The 11,036-nt window shown below is 29.7% G+C and overlaps 1 protein-coding gene across 1 annotated transcript; it reads right to left on the reverse strand.

Moving 5' to 3' along the window:
- Positions 1-9,199: 9,199 nt before the first annotated feature.
- LOC132611664 (secreted RxLR effector protein 161-like) lies at positions 9,200-9,529 on the reverse strand. Its single transcript, XM_060326058.1, has one exon. It carries the CDS (start codon positions 9,527-9,529, stop codon positions 9,200-9,202), a length of 330 nt encoding a protein of 109 aa, XP_060182041.1.
- Positions 9,530-11,036: the final 1,507 nt, after the last annotated feature.

Here is an 11,036-nt window from a genome sequence, read left to right on the forward strand (position 1 = left end):
CTTATAAGATTGTTCCTAATAGTTTAATTGTAAGCACTGAAGTGACATTTGCTGCCTATTGTTGTCATAAAGCTTGATTTATTAGAAATATATAAAGTAAGTTGAACTACATAAAAAACTCTGGAATTGTGCGTAGGGTTCGTGCCAAAATGTACAATTAGGATGTGACTTCATGAATAAATAAAATCTACACGGACTCATGATAAAATCACTAAAGCAAATGCGATATCTGGACAATAATTCTTAGAAGAGTTTCTAAGAATTTTCTCAACATGAAAGAAGTGGAACCTTGATTTTTCTTAGCCCCAAAGACTTGACAAAATTTGAGAAGACAAAAAAATACACCAAATCCTGCAATCGTAAATGTGGTGGCAAAGTTATTCCTCTAATCAGTCCAAAGACTTTCCAAGTTTTCCTTCTACACGTATGTACACTAGATAGCTACATTGAGAATTTTTACGTGATTAACTTAGATTTATTTATATATATAAATCTAAGTTTGAAAAACATTATCTTTCAATTCAAAAACTTTATCTTTAAAAAAATGATATTTCAGTTCAAATTAAAAAAAAATAGATAAATATAAATATTGTTAATATCTGTTTTTAAATATTTAGCTTTAGATTAAAATTTGAATCTTTATATTTCAATTATCAATTCAAAACTTGTACTATTACAATTCTTATTAACTTTGTTCTAATTCTCATTAACTTTGTCTTAAAATTGCCAAGTGGCTTGTTATTAGCTTGTCACTTAGCTTAACCACGTTGCTTGTACCTCTCCTATTATATATATATATATATAGATATAAATATAGAAGATAGTACCCGTGCAATGCGCGGTCGGTATCTAATGAAAATAATCATAGAAAATAATTACTCCTTATTGATTAGATATATAAAAGAATCATCATATATCATTGGCATATAAAATTAATAAATTTTTGAAATATTAAATTATAATTTTACTTATTTGAACAAATTAGATTATACTATTAATTAACAAAATCTAATTGTCGTCTCGTGTTCTCGTGAAGAAAAAGTTTATTTGACATAACTATTAGTTAAGTAACTTACTTTTAAGTGTGATTTAGAAAGCAAAGAACTTATAAATGATATGATTTAGAGTTACCCACATGAGAAATTATTTATATTTTAAATTTTAATGTGTTGGATTTCCTTATATTTAATATTCTTAAGTTTGATTCTAATTATTAAGATTCCTTTACGCGGTCTTATTCATAATATAATTATTTTATTATAATATAATTTAAAATAGATTTTTATTTCAAATGCTAATAAATTACCCGTTAAAAGTACTAATGCAAATGTTTTGAATGGAGTATGAGCAATAACTCATCCCCCACCCGCTACAAAATTTTTTTTGCATGATTTCTCCAATGTTTGTTTATTCACTTATTCTCTTACAATAATGAACCAACAAATAGTAATAAATTTTATTTTATGGCACTTTCCAGAATAAATAGTCGTAAGTCCTTTACATTTCTAATTTGGCATTTCTGTTTTTTTTTACTATTTTAAGAGAATAATGGGAATTGAAAGCAAAATAAAAAATATTCATATGCGCAAGACATATTTTTCATCAAAAAATTACCAAAACAAATAAAACCAATTTTAGGAAAAGCTTATATAAAGTAATAATAATGGAAAAGACATACATGCACTTGTAATAACTATACAATCAGTATTACAGGAAGAAAATAAAAGCAAATAAAATGAAACAAAAAATAATATTTTTTTTGAGCAATACTTTTAGAATAATGAATAGAGCCAAATAAAAGAACCCTTCTTATACCGCCGTCAGTAATAACTCATCCAACATGGAAAACTTATAAGTAGGAATTAGCTAATGATCCTACAGTTTCATAAATAATCACCACTATACTTGTTAAATCTAAATATTATAGAAATTAATGATACTAAATTTACTATATAAACTTGGTTGGATGTGCAGAGCTCAATTCGAGGCATTGTCACTCTTCAAAGATCATAATTTATTTTTTCTTATGATGTGTAATCCTTTTATTTTTCAATTCTAACTAATTGCTACATTTTGTGAAAAATAAATTTGAGAAGTAACATATTTTTATAGCGAAGTAATAACAGCTTTTGAGAAAATAATTAATATATAGATTGAGTTTCCTACTAAGCATCTTTTTTAATTGAAGTTGATCTTAAAATAATGTTTTTTTTTAAATTAAGATTACATTGAAAAGTTGTCAATATAGAAAAGTGAATAAAATTTGAAGTGGGTGGATTAAATTTTGTTTTTTTTTTTTAAAAAAAACAACTTATCTAAATTTGGTGCATATTAATTTTCATTGATCTGCAACCTTGTTTGTTCGATTGAAAAACACCACGGCTCACAATCTCTCCTCTGATATCTATATTTTATATAAGGAGTAATTATTAATATAGTGAGACCATATTAACTATTCGAGTAATTTCTACTCAGAAATATGTTAATATTCAAGCATGAAATGTCAAATGAATTCCTCATGAACTCACAAATAGACTTTCAGAATCAATCTTTAGCATTTAAAATTGATTTTTCCCATAGAAATTTTCTTAACCTGCTAATATTGATTCTTCTCTTCAATAAATAAGAGACTCAAGTTCAGTTGGTCGTTGATTTACTATCAGCCTAAAACCAGCTAAAATCTAATTAGTGGCACAAATAAATATTAAAAAAAAAAGTTCTCATTTAAGTTGATATAGGCAAACAAATAGCATCAATCGCACTTGAAATAGCAGCGATGATAACATTTAATTTCTAATATTGGCAGTTAGACACTGACAACCGAGAGGAAGTTGCTTACTTTATAATTTGTAAAAGGCTTCTTCAAATCTCTTTTCTTCATAAACATCTTGTCACCGCTTGTTGCTGCATCATTAAGTAATTAGAGATTCTTATTGGCCCCTTATTCTTTAATTTTACACTTTCAAGCCAATGCAGTTGAATTAAATAAATATAATTTCTAAATGAAGAAAAAAAGAATATTTAAAATTATACAGCATACTGTGATATCTACCTGGGCAAAAAAGCCACAAAAGACAATTAGAATAGTCATCACAATCTTACTCTTCATGTAGCGCAACGTAACTGCCGTTATATTTTAATTTTTTGGGGCAAAAGCAAAAGAGGATTGTTTGTACATCTAACGCGTAACGTCTTTTTTTTTCTTTCGATTTACAATTCCGATCGGCTAGTTCCTCCAACCAAACACAATACATATAATAACTGCGTGTTAAACACATCTTTCCAAAACATAATTATATCTAATCACAAAAACAAACATGAATTTGGCTACATAAGTTTTCCAGCAAGCCATGAAGGTAATCGAAATTGAAGATGTAACCATCTTAAATAGTGGACGGAAGGAAGTATAGGTTTATCAATAAAAGGTTTACTTTTCAATTCAAAATTCAAATTCAAATTAAAGATAAGTATGATAATGATAAATTGTTTAAGAGATATTCATCTTCAATTTAGATTATAAATGATATATTTTTCAACTCAAATTTACATTGCAGATAAGTATGCTAAAGAATTAAGAAAATACATTTATCTTCAATTTGAAAGAATTTTTTTTCTTCTTTTAAATCAAATTCAAATTACAGCTAAGTACAATAATGATGATTTATTTTTTCAACTCAAATTTAGATAGCAGATAAGTTTTGGCTAGGTAGAGCAAACCTGATAAGATTAATAAAGATTTCATATTTGACTATTCATATTCAAATTGTAGTTATATTAACATCCAAGGAGGCTGCCGTATATATCATAACTTATATATATAGAACACTTGATATATTTTGACTTAATATAATATCTTAATTTTTTATTTACATTCATCTATTAATAAACCATAATTCTAGAATTTTAAATAAATATTAATCAATTTATTTTATCTAAAATAATTGTGTAAATTATGTTGGAGATATTATCTGGATGAATTTAAAAATCAAAATACTCCTATATCTTGCAATATTAGACAATATCTTCATAAAAATTTGAATAAAATAACAAACACTTTATGTTGACACCGAACAAAAATAAGCGAATTGGATAACTCTTCAAAAATATGGAACTTATAGTATTTTAAAAAGAGAAGGTTTGAAGGGTTTTGGTTTAAAATTCAAAATAGCACATCATTTCTTATATGACTATCTGCGATCTTTCTTGATATTTATTTGTTTATAATTTCGAATTAGAAAATTTTATTTTCAATGTTTATTCAAAACTTATATTTCAATTCAAATTTAAACACTTTATCTATAAATTCAAAAACTTTATCTTGTAATTCAAATTCAATGTTATTACATAATATAATAGACATCGTCTTAAAATTGCCAAGTGGCTTGTTATATTATTAATATTATTATTATAGATGATGGAAAAAAGAAAGAAGGGATAAACATCCGACTATGATGTTGTTTAGAGTTTGAAATCTACTCTACTTTTGAAGATTGAGTCTTATCTTTAATTTCAAATTTAATTTTTCTATCTTTCATTCAAATTCATTTTTTTTTTAATCTTTTATTCAAATTCAAGTCTTATTACGATGTTTATTAATTTGGTCCTAAAATTGCCAAGTGACTTGTTATTAGCTTGCCACTTGGCTTAACCACATTACTTGTACCTCTCATTTTTTATATATATAGATATAGAATATTTATTAGAATTTGGATATTAATTAAGGTTATACTATTAAGATTATAATATTGAGTTCATCTATTTATTAAAGTAAAAGCAGGATACCTAAAGGCTCCTTAATCTTGATGAACTTTATTCAAATTACCCTTGTATACTTGGCTTTTTATAATCTTTACCTCCTGAAATAACATCCGGTCGTAATTACTCTCTTGTATCTTTGAAGGGGTTTCGATTATGGAAAAGTCAAATACATGACGATAATTGAGACCTGTTCTTGTCTGAGGAAGTAACGACTATATAAAGGTCTAGATCGAAATAATTAAGATCAAATAAGTTTACTCATCAGCAGTTTAATCCATCAATTTTGTTAAAAATGAATATATCTAATCTCCATCATATAACACAAAATATTAGAGAAGTCCCTTCAAATGCCATTTAGTGTTACACCAAAATTGCATTAAAACCCGTAATCAAATAAAAATTGCATAAACTACACCTTAAAAATTGTTTAGATATCATAAATAGAACCAAAAAATAAATAAATAGAAATTGCAAAAGTTACACCTCCAAGTATAAATTGTTAGTAATTTTCTATTTATGAACTCGCATTAATATATTTTACATAGATGCTATCATTAAATAAGCCCATTTTATGATCTAATAAAGTATTATTAGATGAGCCTAAAAAATATCTGTCATTTCTTTTCTTTTATATATGATGGAAATGTGGAAATATATCTGAAAAGGTACCTATTTTGTAAGCTTCCTTAGGTCTTGAGTATTTACTTGTAAGAACAGAATTCTTTGTTTTCTAATGGATAGTTGCAACTCCGTAAAAAAGAATTCAGTCAAATTTTTCTTACATTGAACCATTCCTATATTATATATGTGTATGTGTAAATACAGGTACCATATATAAATTTTATATGGATGTATGGATTCGTTTGGTTCTTTTTATTCTTGCTCTAGCTGGATGATTAAAATTATTCCATTTCACAGTTCTGATAACATTTAATAGCCTGTACTTCTAAATATTTGACAGGGATGAAAAGTGAACTCTTTTAACAAACCTAAAAGACCAAAACCGCTCAAGGATATATTTATGGGGTCATTTAAAACTAAACCAATTATACAGAACGAATTTTGTCATGTTATTTTCACATACTGTCTTTTTCGAAAGAAGATACAATAAAATTATAAGGAGGATACTATTTGGTATGATGGATAAGGATAAATAATCCCGAATTATATTTGAGATAAGTTTATTCCATATTTGGTTGGGATAAAATCACGGTATAACTAATCCTGGGTTAGTTATCATGAGATTATAATGTTATTTTATCCCTGTGAGAGGGTGGAATAACTAATCCCGAGACAAGTTATCCTGGGATAACTTGGTTCCAACCAAACAACCCCTTAAGCTCAAAAAAAAAAAAAAAACATTTTGCTTCATACTCCAAGCAAGTAAGCGTCAATGACTTTGCAATCATTGAATTGTATTGACAAGAATAATAGTAGTGGCATTTAATTTGTTAGCTATATATTTTTTTGCATTACCTTCCAATTACTTAAGGAATTTATGATCTAAAGCATCAACCATGTACAAGGAAGAAATTTCTGTAAATTTGTTTGTTATAATAGGAATACACTTGTTTACAAGTATTAAAGATTAAAATGAGTTAAATTAATAAATAGGCCGGTCATTAACACGTCCAAATGTTACTTGAAGAAAAGGGCTGGATCAAACAATGGATCGTAACTCAACCCAACCAACTCTTATTAAATTTTTATTTCTTTATGTGTTTAATAAGTTATTTAAATACCAAATAAAAATGTCTTTATTATGGCTATACATAACATATCGAACCAAGAAAAAAGTTTTTCTAAAATTATTTGAAGAAAAGGGTTGGATCAAACAATGGATCATAACTCAACCCAACCAACTCTTATTAAATTTTTATTTCTTTATGTGTTTAATAAGTTATTTAAATACCAAATAAAAATGTCTTTATTATGGCTATACATAACATATCGAACCAAGAAAAAAGTTTTTCTAAAATTATTTTGACAAGATTTCTCATGTCAATTAGAGTTATATATCAGCTCAACTATTAGGCGAATTGAATTAGACAGATCAAAATGGATAAATTAATATACGAAAAGATCGATCGATTTGGGTCATATTTACATGGACTAATTTTTCCACCCCTATACTGTTACATCCAATTTTCATATTGACCTCTAATGACACCACCTGTCCGATAATGGAACTAATTAAATTTAAGGGTTATTACTCCCTCGGGATTAAAAAAAGAGTCCACTTAATAATTTTCACACCCCTTAAGAAACTACCTACTCCAAGAAAAAATATGTTAATTCACTAAAATACCCCTAATTAAATAAGCACTGGGATTTGATCACATAACACTTAATATGGGCAAATCTGAAAAGATAAGGTTAGTTGTTTCTTGATTTAATAAGATGACACTTTTTTTGACAAAAAAAAAAGGCTAAGTGGTCACTTTTTTTTATCCGGAGGGAGTATCTTTTATCCTTTAACTAATGAATTTTTTTGATTTTTGTCTTTCTGATATCGGACTAAGTACTTTAAACCTTGAATTGATTGAATTGCGCACTTTTGACCCTTTTGTTTGTATCATAGTCACATATTTACTATAATTATTAATCGTTCCATCACTTAATTACCCATATATTATGTTATGTTAAATATGCATTGTACTCCATATTTGAGATAATATAGGACTAGAAATAGTCAAATACAACATATTTTCTCATAAATGGACCAAACACACATATTTATTTTAATCATTGAAGATTAAATATGTTGAGTCATACACCACAAAGACCAAAAACAAAATTTACTAACTTAGGACCAAAATAGAGATGATCTCGGACAAATTTACAGTCTTGTACAAAGAATTCAACGTTGCTATATTTATTACTCCCTCCGGATAAAAAAGAGTGTCCACTTTGCCTTTTGTCTTGAGTAAAAAAGAGTGTCTACTTATCAAATCAAGAAATAATTAATCTTATTTTCAGATTTGCCATTATTAAGTGCTATGTGATCAAATCCAATAACTATTTAATTAGGGGTAGTTTAATCAAATTACCTCTATTTGTCTTAAGAGTTAGTATTTCTTCAAGGGGTGTACAAATGGCTAAGTAGACACTCATTTTATCCAGAGGGAGTAGCTTTCGGTTATTTAATTGCAATATTTTTTATTTAGTAGTTAATTAAACGATGACATGTGTAATGGGATTTCATTAGTTATTTAATAATGAAAATTGATGAAGCCATAGTTTTAATGTATTTGATAACCTTTTGGCCAGAAGAATTAGGCATCGATAAATAAATCAAAATTCAGACACTAATGGGAACTTGTGGTTAATTATGCGGTGGATTCGGAAATATGCCTAAATAAACACATAAATCTATATAAATTACCTTTTTTTTTATATATTAATCTTATTGGATAATATTAGTTTAGGCAACATTTATGTTGTAGCTGTTAAATGTCAGAAGACGATTGCGATTGCTTTTATTATTCTTTTAAGCTGCCCTTATCATACGTGACGACCAAGCTAAAATAATAAATAAATAAATAAATAAGTCAATGCTTCTTCTAATAAATCCTTCGAGGATATCCGATTAAAAACAATTTATGTTTTTGAGTATAAACAAGTAAAATTAATTATTTTGTTAAGCATAACATTATTTACAAAGAATTGTATTATGTGATTTACGGAAAAACTGTATGTGGATTGGTCTTCTTCTTTGTATATTCTTTTTTCGTTTAGATTGATTAGAGTAATAAACCAGAAATTATTTAACCATAATCCCAATAGTTAGAATGGTAATTTTTGTAAACTCCATGAAAGGAGCTTGAGAAACGAAGAAGAAAGCTTGTTTAGCAAGCAACACACGGAAGAGAAGGAGAGAATAAAATCAGTTATAGAGAGAAGATTTTTACATATTGAGTATAGGAGAATAATGACTTCTTGTTATTATATTCCTTGGTCTCTTATTTATACACTTTACACATATACAACTAACTCATGAATTGTTTACTTGACTCTAACAACTTAACCACCTAACCACCTAGAATTAATTGCACATGGCTCCTACTAACTACACTCTAGTGATCCTCAATTTCATAACCATGTAGCTTGTGCATGATTCCACATGCTAACACTCCTCTTCAAGCTCATGGTTGGAACAAGTTTACAACTCCAAGCTTGTCCAGGAGGTGTTGATGCTGAACTTTGCCTAGCCCTTTAGTGAGTAAATCTGCTAGCTGCTCTGAAGTGTGTACATACTCAGTTTTCAGCATACCTTAACATATCCTCTCTCTCACAAAATGACAATCAATGTTTATGTGTTTAGTCCTTTCGTAAAAAATGGGATTGGCTGCAATTTGGATTGCAGCTTTGCTATCACAAACCATCTTAACAGGTGTTTCAACTTGCACTCCTAACTCTTTAAACAGACCAATCAACCAGGTTATCTAGGCTGCACATGTGGCCATACTTCTAAACTCTGCCTCTGCTGAGCTCCTTGACACTGTCTCTTGGACTTCCAAGAGATCAATGCTCCTCCAAGTTTCACTAAGTAACCAGTGACAGACCTTCTAGTTTCCAAACAAGCACCCCAGTCTGAGTCACAATAGGCTAGCAGTTGATGTGTGTTTTCTGCTGGCATTAACAATCCTAGTCCAGGTACTTCTTTGACATATCTAACAACTCTGAGTGCAGCTTCCATATGAGAGACTTTTGGACAATGCATGTACTGACTTAAGACCTGTACTGAGAAAGCTAGGTCACGTCTAGTCATGGTTAAATATAGTAGTCTGCCTACCAGCCTCTGATATTTACTAGGATCCTGCAACTCTTTGTCTTCTTTGACTACTATTTAATCTTTCTTACTTTGATCCTTTTCACTTCCTTGCTTATCTTTGGTGTCACTGCTTGGAACACATTGATCATACTGAACTGAAGTGAGTTTTTGATTCAGCTCAAGTGGTGTACTAGCATTTTTGGCTCCTCCTAGACCAGACTCAGCTATCAGCTCCAAGGCATATTTTCTATGTGATAACACAATACCTTTGCTGGACCTTGCACATTCAATGCCTAGAAAAAACTTGAACTCTCCTAAATCTTTCATTTTGAACCTGTTTTGTAAGTCGTTTCTAGTACTGCATAATAATTCAACATTGTTCCCAGTTATTAGAAGATCATCAACATATACTAGTATAATGACAATGTCACTCCCAAACTTCCTAGTGAACAGTGAGTAATCAAATTGACTTTGTTGGAATCCCATTTGCACTAAGGACTCAGTTAACTTCAGATTCCATTGTCTAGGAGTCTGTTTGAGGCCATAGAGTGACTTGTGAAGTTTGCAGACCTTAGTATTCCTCTCTTCTCTGTCAAACCCCTCAGGAACTTGCATATACACCTCTTCAACTAAGTCACCATTGAGAAAAGCATTATGGACATCCATTTGATAGATGAACCAGTGCTTAGCAGCTGCCAAAGCAATGACTGACCTAACTGTGACCATCTTGGCAACAGGACTGAATGTTTCTCTATAGTCCAGACCCTCCTTCTGGATATACCCCTTGGCAACTAGCCTAGCTTTAAACCTCTCCACTTCCCCATCAGACTTGTACTTAATCTTGTAAATCCACCTGCAACTAATGAGCTTTTTTCCTGGGGGCAAGTCAACTAAACTCCAAGTGTGATTGTCTTCAAGAGCTGCAATTTCCTGTTGCATTGCAGCAACCCACATAGGATCTTGAGAGGCAGCTTTGAAGGAAATTGGTTCAATGAGAGTAGAGTAAGAAGATAGAGCATGCTGATAAGCAGGTGACAGATGCAGGTAAGAGACATGATTTGATATAGAATATAGGTAGGAGTTGGAAGTAGAGGTCATGAAATAGTCATGCATCCATAGAGGAGGCTTGATTTGTCTGGAAGATTATCTGGTGGTTATAGGAGCTAATGTAGGACTAGGTGTAGGTGAAGGAGAGTCACTAGGAACTTGTAAGTTAGGTGGTGTAGGTGAAAAAGAATCTCTAGGAACTTGTGAGGTGTGTGGAGATAAGTCTGATGTAGTAAACATATCAGATGAGGGTGGTGTATGTATAGGTGAAGTAGGTACAGATTTAGTGGAAGGAGTATTATTTAGCTCAGGGGAAAGTAGATCCAGGACAGGAAATATAGGATTTGAGGCAGTTTGCCTATGCTTGAAAGGAAAGATGTTCTCTTGGAACACTACATGTCTGTTTATAAAGAATTGTTTCTAGTGTAGATCATACAACAAATATCCCTTTTAGTTG

Source organism: Lycium barbarum, chromosome 9 (genome assembly GCF_019175385.1).
Source record: "Lycium barbarum isolate Lr01 chromosome 9, ASM1917538v2, whole genome shotgun sequence".
NCBI classification, from domain to species: domain Eukaryota; kingdom Viridiplantae; phylum Streptophyta; class Magnoliopsida; order Solanales; family Solanaceae; genus Lycium; species Lycium barbarum.

Bases quoted from the DNA above. Each gene is read 5' to 3' on its own strand.
- LOC132611664 (XM_060326058.1), bottom strand. From the start codon at position 9,529: ATGACTAGACGTGACCTAGCTTTCTCAGTACAGGTCTTAAGTCAGTAC.